The 16092-nt window shown below is 49.0% G+C and overlaps 1 protein-coding gene across 1 annotated transcript in view; it reads left to right on the top strand.

Annotated features, from left to right (window-relative positions):
• The window catches only part of PLEKHG4B (pleckstrin homology and RhoGEF domain containing G4B), a 78806-nt gene that overhangs the window by 46405 nt on the left and 16309 nt on the right, over positions 1–16092 (top strand). The window contains exons 6-14 of the mRNA XM_036310697.1: positions 929–1022; positions 5084–5170; positions 7078–7194; positions 7548–7646; positions 8260–8402; positions 8925–9063; positions 14066–14182; positions 14263–14424; positions 15180–15931. Coding sequence (XP_036166590.1) covers positions 929–1022; positions 5084–5170; positions 7078–7194; positions 7548–7646; positions 8260–8402; positions 8925–9063; positions 14066–14182; positions 14263–14424; positions 15180–15931 — 1710 coding nt within the window. The remainder of the gene's footprint in view (positions 1–928; positions 1023–5083; positions 5171–7077; positions 7195–7547; positions 7647–8259; positions 8403–8924; positions 9064–14065; positions 14183–14262; positions 14425–15179; positions 15932–16092) is intronic.

Below are 16092 nucleotides of genomic sequence, written 5' to 3'. Positions count from 1 at the left end.
AGCGTAATTTTGTTAGCATCTCGGTAGAATACTACACCTTGAGAAGCCGAAATCCACTCACTCACCATCATGGGACGTGACACCGCCTTCAGCTCTCTGAATGAGGTACCTGAGATGTCCACATTATTAGGAAAAGCACCCAGCAGTATCTTGTTACTGCAGGTGTGTGACAAGGAGCATTTGTGCAGTGGGTGTGCCTTATAAATGCACCACCATCAGACTCTTAGATACACAAAAATCTTAAAATTAGGAAGAATGTTGGTTGTCATTCATCCGACCTATGCAGTGAAGGAATCCATCCATCCATCCATCCACACTTACCTGGAAATACAAAAGAGAATAGAATATGGCTCCTGCCGTCAAGGAGACACACCCGGGAACCCAGTTTACCGCAGCTCCCAGCATAAGACAAGTCCACGGTGCTGGGAAGGAGCTGCATCCCCAGCAAGGGAGGAGGCTGCCCCACGTGCTGTGTCCGGGAGGAAGGTGACTGCAGACAAGAAGAGGACGGCTTTCCAGGTAGAAGGAAGAGCACACACAGCCCCAGGGCAGTCGGCCACTTTCTGGTGGCACTGAGCGAGGCAGGAGTGTGAGGACCAGAGACAGTGCAAAGGGAGCAGGTCCCCTGGGCCAGAAGAGCATGCTGACTCAATGTGCAGTGGGAGGAGAAGCGGAGCAGTGGTGGGAAGACAGTTCTGAGACTTCAGCAGCTCCCCTTGCTGGAGATGCTGATGCACCTGAGGCCTGTTGCCTGCTTCCAACCGATGAGCAGCTTGATTCCTCAGGAGGCAGAGGGTGATGTGTGTAAAGTCAAGACTTCTGAGTTCTAAAGACGGGAGGATCTGGGTGAGGACGTCTCATTGAGAGATGGAGAAACACATCCGGCTTAACCTGCAGTGGTTAACACCATCTGTCTTCCTCTCTCCAGGAAGGAGGTGCGGGACCTGGGGCTGGTCATCCTGGTGGACACACGCAAGAGTCCGGCCATCCCTGCCCTCTCCCAGGCCCTGGCAGCTCTGCAGGTGAGTTGGGGTCACTCCCATCCTCAGTGCCCGAGTGTCTCAGGGCTAGGTGGGCCATGGGCACAGAGCCCTCTTGGAAGGAGTGTCCAGCCCGCCCCCTGGTCCTCGCTGCAGACCTTAACAGCAGAACCAGCAGGCTCAGCCTGTGCGGGCCTTGTGGTGTCATCTGCCTCAGCAGGAATGGTAAGGACCCCTTCCTTTCATAGCACGTCTGTATCCAACAGTGCTACATCAGGGTACAGCCCAGACAGGATGGAGGCCTGGAGGGGTGGCTGCCACTTGCTGTGAGGATGAGGGCCCTGGACCTTGGGTGCCTCTGGGACTAGTTCAAGGAGGTTGTCCAGCAGGTTCACGGTCCCCCCCAGGAAGACCACACCCTGGATTCTGGTTTATGAATAAAATCCAGAGAGGATTGGGGAGTCCCTGAAACGGGGATAAAGGCACCGCTGGGATGTTCCAGGTACCCAGGGCTAGACAGGAACCAAAGAGCATCAGCTTCCCTCAGACGTATGTACACAGGGCCCCTTGTGTGCCAAGCACTGTGCTGGGGACTGGGTGTCGAGGCTCCTGGAATCTTCTCCAGCTGCCCTAGCTACTCCCTGAGCCAAAACCAGTGTCCTGCGTTCTGTCTCTGCTAAAGGTGCAGAGACAGAACCAGCCGCTGTTCTCACCCAGTTTCTTAAATTTAGTGGCCACGTGCAAGTTCTTCCCAGGAAGGACTCAGGAAGAGCGGTTGGGAGATGTCTGAGTGTAAGTGTTGGGGCCAGTGAGGCCAGGCCGGAGAGACTGGGGAGATGATGGAAACCTCCAGGCTGGAGACACGAGGCCCGGAGCTGAGGCCAGGCAGCGGGATGGACAGGTTAGCAGAGCAGGGACATCCCTGGTCCGGGCATCTAGGCGGTGGTGCTGCTCCTGGCCTGACCCAGGAAGAAAAGCCAGCGAGCAGATTCTGGGAGGGGAAACAAGGCTGCTGGCCACCCAGCACTCGTGAAAGGGTCTCAGAGCAAACCTGATGGGTGAGTCTGCATTTCAGAGCGATGTACGTGCTCAGTCTTAGCTTTCTGCAAAAAAAAGGCTCACATTGCATTCCTGTAAAGCCTGCGTTATCTCGTCTGACACAGCCACAGGTTTGACGTGACAAAATTCAGTTTCCATGAGACATTTTAGAAGCACACCATCTGTTTGCTCATATCCCCTGCTGTCAACTAGCCGTTAGGCTCAAAAGTCAGAAACCAGGTTGTCATCCAGTTTTGTGTTCATATTCTGCTCAAGACTGGGAAAATTCCTTAGAGATCCTGGCCTTCCGTAATTACACGCAATTTTATATAACAGTAATGACTGAGAAATTGCCAAGTAAAGTTTTTTAAGAGAATAGATAGATGATTGCTTTCCAGAAAGATTTTGAAGGAAGTTCTGTTTAAAGATGTAATGGAAATGTTGATGACCCTAAGATGTCCTCTGAGTCCTTCGATTTTGCTAAAAGATTGTTAATATGAACTTCCTGGTTGGTTGTGAGCCAACTGGACAATAAGACAACATGTGTTAATAACTCAGAAATGCATTTCCCTAAAGTTAGTGGTTGAATGCCTCAGGTAATAATATCAGGTCACCATCCATATAAATAGCAACTTAGGAGTAAAGCAATTTTGTTTTGCCTCCAAACCCAAACTAAAATGTCACCATTGATCAAATATTTTGAAAAATGTAACCAGAAGCTTTGAGCAGATTCCTAGAAATCCTTTTATTTGCTTCATGCAGCTTGTTGGAAAAAGCGTTATAATCATGAAAGAGCTGTGAGAGCTACCAGACCCATGTGCCACACAGGAAGTCCTGGCTGGGTATACCCATGACCCACCTGGGTTTCAGACACTCCAATGCTAGTGCCCCAGTGGAAGCCTTGATGAACCCCCAAGGCCAAAGCAGACAGCTGCTCATGGCCCCACCAAGCCCCTCTGGAGGGTCCTGGCCTGTCTCCTCCTCATGGGGACCAGCCCCCCACACTCACCCTTGTCTACAGGTAGCCCCTCAAGTAACTATACTTCAAATTATTAAATTATTAAAGTTCCAATACCATAAAAAATACCCCATTTTAAAAGGAAGTAATGATTTTTTTTCCCTTGGTGGAAGAAAATCCTAAGAATTTGCTCATCCCTCACACACAACACATAACTACTAAACACTAATTGGGGTAATTGTTATCAAGCATTGATTCTGTTCTCATTTGTTTGAGAATTAATATTAATTTGTTTGCAATAGAACAAATAGGAGTATATGAGAAATATAAAACACTCTGCAAAACTGTTTTGAATGCATGATAAATCAAAAAGTTTAGCTAAATTAAGTGAGAGAAATAGAATATGGCTCTATAATGAGAAAGCAAGAATGATTTTTTTTTCTTTGGGCTTTCTATGGTTTATTTATTCAATAAATATTTATAAAATGTCCTCCATAAGAAGCCACTAAACAAAAGTAGAAGTATATCAGATGAAATTAATACAAATATCAGTTAGTTCTGAGGCCCATCCAGTAAGTTCATTTCAACATAAGAAATTACCTAAAACCTGTTTATCACACTACATGAAACTTTGAAAAAGTAAAGCTTCAGAGAATATGAATGAAGAAGCACTAATAAAAAGTGCTTTATTGCTAAATAATCTGGCCTCAATATAATAGCAAACAGAAACCAAGGATGTTTGATTAAAGTCATAAACACATCAAAAAATAAGATTTTTCAGTCAATAGGATTAGAACAATTGGACATCTGTATGCAAAAGAAAAGGAAAAAAAATCCTCAACATATACCTCATACTATATATAAAAATTAACTACAAATGGGTCATAGACCTACATATAAAATCTAAAACTACAAAACCACCAGAAGGTCACACAAGGTCATGGTCATTTTCATGACCTCGGTTTACACAAAAATTTCTTACCTCTCACCCCAATAACATAATCCATAAAAGGAAAAAAGGATAAATTGAACTTCATCAAAAGTTAAAAATTTCTCAAAAGACACTGTTACTAAAATGAAAATTCAAACTATGGACTGTGAAAAAACATTTGCAAGACACATATTTGATATTCTTGTACCCAGAATATATAGAGCCTCAAAACTCAAAAAAACAAACAACCCAATAAAATATGGGCAAAAGATTTGAATACACTTCACCAAAGAGGATGTACGAATAGCAAATAAGCATATGAAAATATATTCAACATCAGTAGTCATTGGAGAACCGCAACTTAAAACCAAAGTGAGTAATACACATACCACAACAGCAAAACTTGACAAGAACAAGGGCTTGGTATTGCTGGTGGGAATGCAGAATGGTCCAGCCCCTCTGGAAAACAATGGGCTGTTTCTTCAGAAGTCCAACACAACTAGTCATAGGGCCTAGCAATCTGCTACCTATTTACCCAAGAGAAATAAAAACGTACATTCACACAGTGTGTATCGTGCCTTTACTTATGATTGCTAAAAGCTAAAAGCAACGCAATGTCCTGCAACTGGTAAATGGAACAACAAACACGGGTTGTACCTTCGTGCAGTGGGATACTACTCACCAATGAAAAGGGGTGAACTGCTGATATTCACGACATGGATGAATTTCAAGTGCACCATGCTAAGGGAAGGAAGCCAATACTTGTGTGATCCCAGTTATCTGACAACTTGGAAAGGTAGATTTATTGAGACAGAAAACCGAGCAGTGATATCCAGGGGCCAAGGAGCTTGACTGCAAAGGAGTGTGAAGAAATTTGGGGAATGCTAACCTGTGCCTTATCTTCATAGTGGTGGTGGTTACATGACTGTAAGTTATGTCAAAACTCAGAACTGTACACTAAAAAGGGTGAACTTTATTATATGTAAATTACAACCAATAAACCTGAATACATTAAATAATTCATAAGGGCAACTAATTTACACTTAGAGCAAAGGCATTCTAGATATTTTGGCAAAATATCAAAGTGGAAGTAGCACCAATCAAAATTGGACAATTCTGTCAACTCAATGAAGTTAAAAAATTAGAAAGTTAATTTTTTTTTTTTACTTATTTCAGAACATATCTCCACCCATAATTCATAGTATTTTGCTGTTGGTGGATAAAGATTCCGCATTCAGGCCTGACAAGGATGCAGCAATTCAGGTAATGGTTTTAGACCCTCATCAGCATTAGATCTGACTTTGAGTGATGCATAAGATTAAATAGCAAGGCCCCCAGATGAGATACAACATTTGAAAGAATTTATGTGAGTTCTGGTCTCAGCCACAAAGGAGCCTGGAGACCTGTCTCTGGCCCTTCCGTTCTTGCTGGAGCCGAGCAGAGCATGACATCAGAACACTTTGAAAATCGGATCTTCTTCTCTACCTCAGTTGTTTTCTTTCCTTTTCTTTCTTCTTTCTCTTTTATTTGAAAACTTGTTTGCTCTCTTTCTTGAAGGATATTTTCACTAGATATGGACTTTTGGCTTCACAGTAGTTTTTCTGTTTGTTTGTTTGTTTGTTTTTCTAGCACTTTAAAGATGTTATTCTGTTTTTTTCTGGCCCTCCTATTTGCTGATGAAGAGTTCGTGGTATTTCAGGTAATGGTTCATCTGTTGGAAATGACATTTTCCTCTGGCTACTTTTAAGACTTTCTCTTTTTTTCTTCAGCAAATTGACTATAATATGACTAAGTATGGTTTTCATCGTATTTATTCCACTAGGTATGGCTGAAATTTTATGTTTGTCACCAAATTTAGAAAATTTTCAGTCATTATTTCTTGAAATGTTTTTTTCTGCTTACTTGGGGCAAATCCTCTCTTTCTAGGATTTCAGTTACACACACTGATGCCATCTCGTAGGTCTCTGAGAATGTCTTTTTTAAAATGTTTTTTCTCTCTCTTCTTCAGATCAGATTGTTCCCACTGACCTATCTTAAAGGTCGCTGACTACATATTCTCATCTCCAGTCAGCTATTAATCCCATCTAGTGAATTTTTAAGTTCAAATATTGTGTTTTTCAGCTATGAAATTTCCAGTGGGTTTTTAAATATAATCTCTGCTGAGGTTTCCTATCCTCTCATTAATTGCAAGTGTTTTTCCTTTACATCTTTGAGCATAGCTATAACAGTTGCTTTAAAGTGCTTGTCTAATAATCTGGGTCTTCTCAGTGTTGGCCTCTGTTGATTATCTTTTTCTTTGAGAATGAGTCACATTTTCCTGATTCTTCGTGTGTCAGGTAATTTTGGATGGTATTCTAGACATTGTGAACATTCTTTTATAAAGACTCTAGATGCTGTTATAAACCTCCACACGGTGCTATTGTAGCGTGAATTTGACTTGGTTAGACTCTGAACTGAAAACCATCCCTTGCATAGGTTCAGTTCAGATTTTGCCTTCAGTTGCTCAAGTCCTCCCGTGTACACATGGTTCAGGGTCAGTTTACAGACTTCCGGAGCTCCCTTCCCCCACTTTCTCCCTTGTGAGAATTGATCTTCACGTTCCACCCCATCTATCCTCTGGTTCTTTGGGCCAGAAAGATGCCAATTTTCTATCAGAGCTTCAGCCACTCCAGTCTCACCATTAGCAGCCTGCTTTCCCGCCTAAGCTGTAAAAACGGGATGCTCCCTCCATGCTGGTTCCTTCATCCACTTTCCGTTGCTCACAATAAGCCCGGCTTTGTTCCCCCTTCAGAGCTTTCAAACAGTTGCCATTGCACCTTGTCCAGAGTGTGTGGTTTTGTCTGTGAAGAGTCAACAATGCCTGCCAGAAACAGCACATCCTCACTTGTTTCCTCACGTTTCCTTTCCTTTTCCTGCCTTTTCCCTTCCCCCCTTATCATCTTGCCCTTCCTTCCTTCCCAGTCCCCCCCCCCTTTTTTTTTGTCTTTTCTTAAATGGGATTTCTCCTTCATTTCTCTTTGCTACCCTCTCCTTTCACTTCTTCTTCCCTTCAATCCTGTATCCAACCACACACAGTCCATTAATGCCACCAGCCAGGCAGCGTAGCGGAACCCATCAACAGCGGTTCTCCCAGGAAGGAGCCATCCAGCGGTGTTTCCCTCTCCTGGCAGTGTGAGGTGGTGGGCTCCCTGAAGGCCCTGCACAAGTTTGTCGACAGCTCCCAGCTGACCGCAGACCTCGAGGGCTCCTTTCCCTACAGCCACAGTGACTGGATCTGCTTCCGCCGGGTAAGGAGCAGCTCACAGCAGCTGCGTGCGCCACAGTCACCAGGGGACTCCACCTAATGGATGTTTTTACTCAAATCTGAAAGGGCATCGCCACCCCTGGCCTCGCACCTCTCACAGGTGCCATTTGTAGCCTGTTTCTAACGACCATGCTGCACGGGCTTAAGAATGCCGCTAAAATCCAGCCCTGGACGGGGAGGGTGCTGCTCCCAGCTTCTGAGACAGCCAGAGGTCTCTGGGTGACACCATGACAGGCTTACTACCTGAGGTCAGTTTAAATATAGAACGTCACAGTTGCTTGCTTCAGTCTCTGACAGACTGTGTCTTTTTTGTCTCTTCCTCTCAAACCACAATAGAAACTGGAGACCTTTGTCACAGACTGCCAGGACGCCATTGCTTTCTTACAAAATTTAGTCAGCTCCCTGAGCACCCAGAGGACCCTCAGCACGGCTCAGGTAGGTCCTTGGTATTTTATTTTATTTGATGGGTAGAAACATAGAAGTTTAGTCAAAACTTGAAAGTTAATATTTGGTTTCACCACCATCCATAGCAGAGATTCTCAAACCCTTTGGATTTGTAGATCCCTTTTGGTTAGCAAACAACATCCAAAGGACCACTTCCTCCCTGCTTATGACCAAAAAAACCCACCCTGCCAAAAAGAGAAACAGCACTGCCACATTTGATGCTATGCCAGCAAGGCATGAGTGAGTGCTGCTGGGAGCAAGCAATTCCAACACAATGTAGAGAAGGGCTGGCCAGAGGGGCCATAATAACCAGGAGACACCTCATGGATGCCCAGGGTGTGCACACCTCCAGACACCAGGTTCTCCTATGCTGAGTTTCAGTTTCCCTCTGGCCCTGCCCATGAGTCTCAGTCTCAGACTTCCCTCCCCTGGGTGAGGATTCTGGAATCTGCTATCCACCCTCCTGCTAGGACTGAGTAGTGGGTGTGGCCACCCTGCTGTGCTCTCAGCTTAATTGGTCACATCTAATTCCTACCCAACATTAGACCTGGGAGGACTGCCTGGAGAAGGGGGTTTTTATGCACATTTCTTCCCACCCCTGCAGGAGGTCACAGAGTTAATCAGTGAGCACAAGGCCATAATGAAACGAGTCCTGGAAGATGCACTGCTGGTCACCCTCCGCCTGGAAGGTGGTACTGTGCTGGCACGGCTAAGGAGGAAAGAGCAAGGGGCCAGTGAAGACAGCCGGTGAGTGTCAACGCTGGGGCACATTGGGGTGAAGTACAGCATTCTGCCCCACAGGGGAAGCCCTCTCTGTCATAGGCAGCGTCCAAGGGGCCCAGACCACCATTCCTCTGACAGACAGGCTTGACTGGACCAGAGCGTGTCTCATTCAGGGACTCCAAGGAAAACTAGCTGAGTCCTTGGAATGCTTGAGTGGAAGACAAAACTCATTATAGTGGGATTCAGAGTCCTGACCAAGTGCTTCCTCCATCCTGGGGTGCTGTATCCACCCACCCACATTTCACCCCACCTTGGAGGTGCCTGCATGGATGTGGCCAGCAGGTGTCACAGCTTATAGGTACATTTAAGTTCCAGCTCAGGCCCTGGGCCCCATCTGGACCTTCCATTTGTCAGATGGGAAGGACATAAGAAGAGTGCAGTTGTGTGTTTTAAGTAGGTTGTCACCAACAGCACGTTCCTAAGGGGACGGCCTGTGAACAAACCAGTGATCAGGATGCGACCCCAGACAGCTGCCTTCTCTTCCAGAGACAGCATTGAGGCTGCCTCCCAACTGTACAACCAAGTGGATGAAGAGGTGCACAGGCTGGTCCTCACCTCCAACAGGTGTCTCCAGGAGCTGGAGAGTCTGCGGGAACTGAGGGCACTCCAGGAGGAACGTGAGCAGGTCAGCCAGCATCGGGGAAGGAAGGGACTAGGCCAGCCAGCATCTGGAAGGGAGGGGACCAGGCCAGCCAGCATCTGGGAGGGAGGGGACCAGGTCAGTGCTCCAGGAGGAACGTGACCAGGTCAGCCAGCATCTGGAGGGAGGAGACCAGGCCAGCCAGCATCTGGGAGGGAGGGGACCAGGTCAGTGCTCCCGAAGGGAGGGGACCAGGTCAGCCAGCATCAGCACACATACATAAGCCTTGTGCTACAAGTTACCATGGCTATGACGTCACTAAGTGAGAGGAGATTTTCAGCTCCATTGTATCTTAGGGGACCACCATCAAATATGTGGTCTGTTGGTGACTGAAAGTCATTATGCTGCACATGACTACCTACTTTTAAGTAAAATCCTTATTATTTTATCAACCACTGTTTCCATGCAAATACTGTGAAGACGGGAGCCTGCACAGCCAGGTGTATAGGGCAAGGTGAAGATGACTGGAAAATGTCCCTGGATCCTCAAGTTGTCAGATCACCCCAGGGTGGTCAGGGTGGAGGATTGCCACTGCCAGGGGGCCCCAGGGTGGTCAGCAGGCATGATGGGGTGTGGCTACTATTTCCCCTTCTCAGTCTCCCCACAACCAACCCCAGCTCCAGTCATGGGCCAGCAGGGGCAGGGGGCAGGGACAGAAGACCTTCAGCACAGCCAGGGCAAGGCAGGTACAGACAGGAGTGAGCCAGCTCGCTGGGACTCTGGGTGGTGGCAGCCCGGAGGATGGCTGACTTGGGACACCCCAAGCTGAAGGGGCTGCCCTGCCTGGGGTCCTCTGACCTGTGGATCGCCCTGTGGAGTCTCTGCTTCCTTCTCCTCCATCCTGCAGAGTCCCCTCTCTGTCCTGTGGGGACTGCTATTTCCCATATGCCAGATTTTCCTCTTTCTTTTTCCTGTTGTTTTGAACAGAATACCCACCAGGACTTTCCAGAAAAAGGGACGGTGGGATGAAAATTTCTGAGACCTTGGATATCTGACTGTCTTTTTCCACCTTCACATTTCACGGTAGCTTTAAAATTTCCCTCCCGAATTTTGGAGTCACCGTTTCATGTCTTTCCCTTCATGCATTGCAGTAGAGCAGTGGTTCTCAACCTTCCTAATGCTGCCAACCTTTAATACAGTTCCTCATGTTGTGGTGACCCCCAATTTCATTGTTACAAATTGAACATAATTAAAGCATAGTGATTAATCACAAAAATAATATGTAATTATATATGTGTTTTCCGATGGTCTTAGGCAACCCCTGTGAAAGGGTTGTTTGACCCCAAAAGGGGTCGCAACCCACAGGTTGAGAACCGCTGCAGTAGAGGATCCTTCTCTGTTCTGCTCGTGACCTTGGTCTGGGCCCTGTTTTATCTCACTGGACGCCTGTTCACCTTGGTCTCCTCGGGGCACTTTGGCCCCAGTGACCACAGGGCTGGGGGTTGCTCCTTTGCCAGTGGTTGTCCTGAACACCTAAAGGTTTCGAGGGTTCTGTTTACAGTCAGGTCAGGTGTGTACAGGGGATGGTGTGTGTGGGGGGGGGGAGGAGTGCAACGGGCAATCGATTGATGTTTCTCTCTTCCCCTCTCTCCAAAAAGCAATCCTATATCTAATCTAATAAAAGAGAAACATGCAAATTGACCACACCTCTGCTATGCCCCAAGCCACGCCCATCAGCCAATCAGAATGCCTATATGCAAATTAACCCAACCAAGATGGCGGCCAGCAGCCATGGAGCTGGAGCAAGCAGAAGGCTTGGTTGCCCCGGGGATGGAGGAAGCCAAGCTTCCCGCCTGCCCTGGCCGGCTGTGGCCTCCACTCAAGGCAACAAAGTTTCAATTATAGAAGATAAATAAATCCCAGATACCTGCTTCCAGCCAGCCTCCACTGGGAGCTTGGGTGGCTGGGGGCCATGGCCAGCATGCAAACAGCCATCAGCCCCTCACCCAGGATGGCCACACCCTCATGGGGTGAGGGTTCCCGCTGGGGGGCTTGGCCAGCCTGCAAACAGCCATCAGCCCCTCACCCAGGCTGGCCAAGCACCCCAGCAGGACCCCCCTCCCTGAAATGGGTGTGGCCAGCCTGAAAACAGCCCTTAGCCCCTCACCCAGGCTGGCCAGGCACTCCAGCAGGGACCCCCACCCTGAAGGGGGTGTGGCCAGTCTGAAAACAGCCCTCAGCGCCTCACCCAGGCTGGCCAGGCACCCAAGCGGGACCCCCACCCTCCTCCAGGACACCCTTCAGGGCAAACCAGCTGGCCCCCACCCATGCACCAGGCCTCTATTCTATATAATAAAAAGGTAATATGCAAATTGACCCTAACAGTAGAATAACTGGGAATGACTGGTCACTATGACACACACTGACCACCAGGGGGCAGACACTCAATGCAGGAGCTGCCCCCTGGTGGTCAGTGCGCTCCCACAGGGGGAGCTCTGCTCAGCCACAAGCCAGGCTGATGGCTGCCAGTACAGCTGTGGTGGTAGGAGCCTCTCCCGCCTCCTCAGCAGCGCTAAGGATGTCTGACTGCAGCTTAGGCCTGCTCCCCGCTGGCAAGTGGACATCCCCCGAGGGCTCCCGGGCTGCCAGAGGGATGTTTGACTGCCAGCTTAGGCCCAATCCCCCGGGGAGTGGGCCTAAGCCAGCAGGTGGTCATCCCCCAAGGGGTCCCAGACTGCAAGAGGGCACAGGCCAGGCTGAGGGGACCTCCCCCTAGTGCACAAATTTTTGTGCACCGTGCCTCTAGTATATATATGTATATATATACGTATACACACACACACACACACACACACATATGCATCCATCCATCCATCCATCCTTGGGTGAGGGTTGTTTTTTTTAAGTGTGATCATGCTGCACACAGTTGCTTCTGACCTGCTTTGTCTGGTGGGCTATATGCTATATGCTTTTTGCTGTCATAAACAGCACTATGCCTGCCTCTCTCACTCTTTGGGTTGTTCACTGTGGACAAATTCCTCGGCTCAGCACTGTTTTTACACATTTGGCAAGTGGCCCCAGTCAGCCTGCCCAGCGTGGATTATCATCACGTTCATCTGACGAGTACAAGTTCAGGATCTCACCAGTGTTTGCATTTGGGATTTTATGCTGTAGTGGAGCTCTGTCTTCATGCATTTATTGGTTATTTGTATTTATTCTTTAATAAGTTTCATTATCTTGCACTTGGTCAGTTTCTCTACTGTTTGTAATAGTTTCATTGTGTCACTTCTTCTGATCCTTTCATTATGTTGCAAATAATTTCCCCGGTTTATAATTTGTCTTTTAACTTTGCTTATGGCTGAAATGGCCTTTTCTACTTTAAGGTTACAGAATAACTAATGTATTCCATCATACGACCTTTATGGTTTTAATTTTCTCATTTAAATCTTCAAACCAACTAGAATTAAATTTGTTCACATGATTGGAGGGCGCACTCCACCTCAGAGAGGCCTCTGCTATGCTGTCCATTTCCTGCTCCTGCCCCCAGCAGCTCTGACATCACCGGTGCTTCCTTATAAAATTCTTATTTTATGAGGTATCACCTCACACCTGTCAGATGGCTACCATCAAAAAATCAACAAAGGACAAGTGTTGGCAAGGATGTGGAGAAAAGTACACTGTGGTGGGAATGCAGACTGATGCAGCCATTATGGAAAACAGTATGGAGTTTCCTCAAAAAACTAAATATGGAACTGCCATTTGACCCTGTGATCCCACTTCTAGGAATATATCCTAAGAAACCTGAAAACACCGATCAGAAAGAATATATGTACCCCTATGTTCATAGCAGTATAATTTACAGCAGCTAAGATCTGGAAACAGCCCAACTGTCCATCAGTAGATGAGTCAGGGGAAAAAAGCTGTGGTATATTTATACCATGGAATACTATGCAGCAGTAAAAAAGAAGAATCTCTTACCCTTTGTGACAGCGTGGAGGGACCTGGAGAGTATCATGCTAAGTGAAATAAGTCAGTCAGAGAAAGACAAGTATCACATGATCTCACTCATATGTGGCATCTAAGTAACAAAATAAACTGATGAACCGAGTGAATCCAGAAACATGGAAGCATGGAACAGAATGCAGAATCTAGGAGGGTAGGTGGGAGGGAGGTAATCAACCAAAGAACTTGTATGAATACATGCATAACCTATGGACACAGACAGTGGGGAGGTGAGGGCCTGGGGTGAGAGGTGGGGATAGGGTGGAGGGGATCAATGGGGGAGGGGGCAAGGAAGGGGACATATGTAATACTTTCAACAATAAAGATGTTAAAAATTAACAAATAATAAAATAGAATTCTTGTCTTGATATTTTTCTCCATGACTCTCCCCACAAAGAATGTCCAATGATCTCTCTCCTCTGCCTGTACAGCTGGGAGCACTGAATCCAATCCTTGTGGTCATGGTGCAGCCTGATCCCACTGTTTTTAATAACAGACCTCTCTTCTTGGGCACCTAACAGCCAGGGGTCCCTGGCATTGCTCTCCAGTGAGAACTGTGAATGAGGAAGAAGCATTTCCCTCTGACATGTTCAGTCTGAACCACGAGATAGTGCCATGAAATTTGTCTCTAAAATGAAAACCTGGACCTCATCACACTGTCAGGTGCAGGCAGGGCTGCCGCCGGCCCCTCTGTCACTCCCAGGCAGCCCCCGGTGTCCAAGCACCACCAGCCTGAAGACTATTTCCTGGGTATGTTTAGCGTAGTAAGAAGTATCAACACTTGAGAGTTCTGGATCTATTTTTCAGTGATCTCAGTTTCCAGTTCCAAGCAATGAAAATAGTTGTAAACTGGAGCCTTCACTGTGGCCCTCACTGTGATGTAGCTACTCACGTGTTCGAGTGAGATGCCGTGTGTGCATCAGGAGAAGGAGTGTCGGAACGCGCGGGCCAGCCCCCGGGGTGGCACCTGACGCCTCCTTCCTCCACAGTCTCAGAGCCGGACTCCTTCACACGTGTGAAAGTAAAATCTTCTTTTCCCACGTAGATCAAAGCATGGTTTGAAAGAGAGCACGAGACGTGGCCGAGCCCTTTGGAGCTGCTCCCTGTTGAGAACGTGAAGCTGCTGCAGCCAGAGCTGCGGGCCAGGCACCCCAGGCCGACGGTGGGTGCAGCCCAGCCCTCGCTCCAGGACCCCAGAGTAAGTGCCCAGCTTGTGCTGATGGTTGATTCCTTGGGCTCCAGCAGTGCCGTCAGGAAGGACGACAGCTGAAGGAAGAGAACAATTCAAGGGGCACAGAGGACACGGTGCAGGACGCCGGGGGGTATCTGAGCGCCACAGCCGGCCAGGAGCGGACGGAGGGAGAGCTGGCCCAGCGGGCCCGCCACTCCCAGTTCTGCTTAGCGGTAAGAGACCCAGCGGAGTTCCACTCCGAGACCCACGTGTGCTGCCCTCCTCCTTTACTCCTCGGACATTTAGTGAGTGCTGTCCCCTGCTGGTCTGGGTGGGCGGGGCGCTGGGACAGCTGGCCAGCACTCCTGTCAGACCATGCCCCTGGTTCTCAGGAGACCTGTGAAGAGTTCATTCATTGTTCTGAACACATGGGCCAAATGGGCATGTGGACTTTTCTGCTTGTTTACCAGCTCAGTTATAAAAGTCCACTTACTGCCAAGGTTCCCAAAATAATCGCCACAATACAGCACACGGCTGTGACCTCACAGCACCCTAGAATTGCCTGGCCACTGGGGACCCTGGGGCTACAGCCCTCAGGAGCACCGCCCCTCTTGACAGAATCCAAGGGGTCATGGGAGGCCAGCACAGGGCAGGGCAGAGGCAGGCGATCTCTGCCTGCTGCCGTGCCTCTTGGGGCCCCCGCACCAGGCGGAGATGTGGAATAGCTGATTTCGCAGACATCCCCTGGTCCTGGGACACCGTCACGGTGCCCTGGGGGCTGTGGAGGACTTGTGTGAGCCCTCTGGGTGAGTCCAGATGGCAGCTGCCCCCATGGGCAGAGGGATGTTCCTCTCACTCTGGCTGCCTGGCTCACCCTGCTCCGCGATGTGGGTGCCTGGATGGCAGAACAACATTGGGTGGGGCCTGCAGAGCCATTGGGCTGTGCGAGCCCGTCACTGCACTGACTGCACCCCCCTTTGCTGCACAGGTGAACAGGGGGATGCTGCACGGCGGTGAGTGCCTGCAACCTCTGGGCCCAGAGCTGGTGGCCGAGTGTCTGAAGAGCTGTCCCCAGGATGCCAGGGGGGTGTCGGCAAGCGTGGCGGTGCTGGGCCTGGGCAGCCAGCAGGCGCTGCAGCAGTGGCACGCCTTGTGGCTACAGTGCCAGCAGATGCACCTCTGCTCCCAAGAAGCCCTTTTTGAGGCTGCCCTGGGCCCCGGTGCCCCCCCTCCAGACCAGGGGCCCTTGAAGCATGAGCTCATCCAAGGGGCCGAGATGAGGCTCCGCGAGCCATCCTGGACCCCCCTCATGGACCCTCAGGGCTACGCTGGGGAGCGGGCACAACTGCTGTCCAGCCTCCCCGGACAGGTCACTTTCTGCGGGCAGGACGGTGAGCACTTGGACTCAGGTGTACACACCCCAGACGACAGTTCCACCTGCTCCTCTGAGCCCATCCAGATGCCCATCATCCACCACAGGAAACAGCCCCTGAAGAAGATAATGAAGAAAACACTCACCTCGGCGATGACACAGCTTGACAGTAGCCCCAGGGACTCCCACTGGCCAGCCCACACTGGAGGCTTCATCAAAGGCCTGGAGGTGGCCAGCACGGTGGCCTCAGAGAAGAAGCCCCCCCTGAGGCCACATGCCAAAAGCCCCCTGGTCACTCGGAACTGGAGCCTGTCCTCTCCCTCCAGGATCCACGCCTCCGAAGAGGACAGGAGGAGGCCAGCAGGAAGGTGAGGTGGACGCTCTACAGACTTAGGGCCTAGTGGTCAGTGGGGATGTAGAAATGCAAAGCCATTACATTTGCTCTGCAAAATTGATGTCCCTCCAGGCTACTCTGACCTGTCCAGGCCAGACAGACTCGTGTTTGACCTTAAGCAAGATGTTGACTACC

Source organism: Myotis myotis, unplaced genomic scaffold, assembly GCF_014108235.1.
Source record: "Myotis myotis isolate mMyoMyo1 unplaced genomic scaffold, mMyoMyo1.p scaffold_m19_p_5, whole genome shotgun sequence".
NCBI classification, from domain to species: domain Eukaryota; kingdom Metazoa; phylum Chordata; class Mammalia; order Chiroptera; family Vespertilionidae; genus Myotis; species Myotis myotis.
This window is presented reverse-complemented; position numbering and strand designations above follow the sequence as displayed.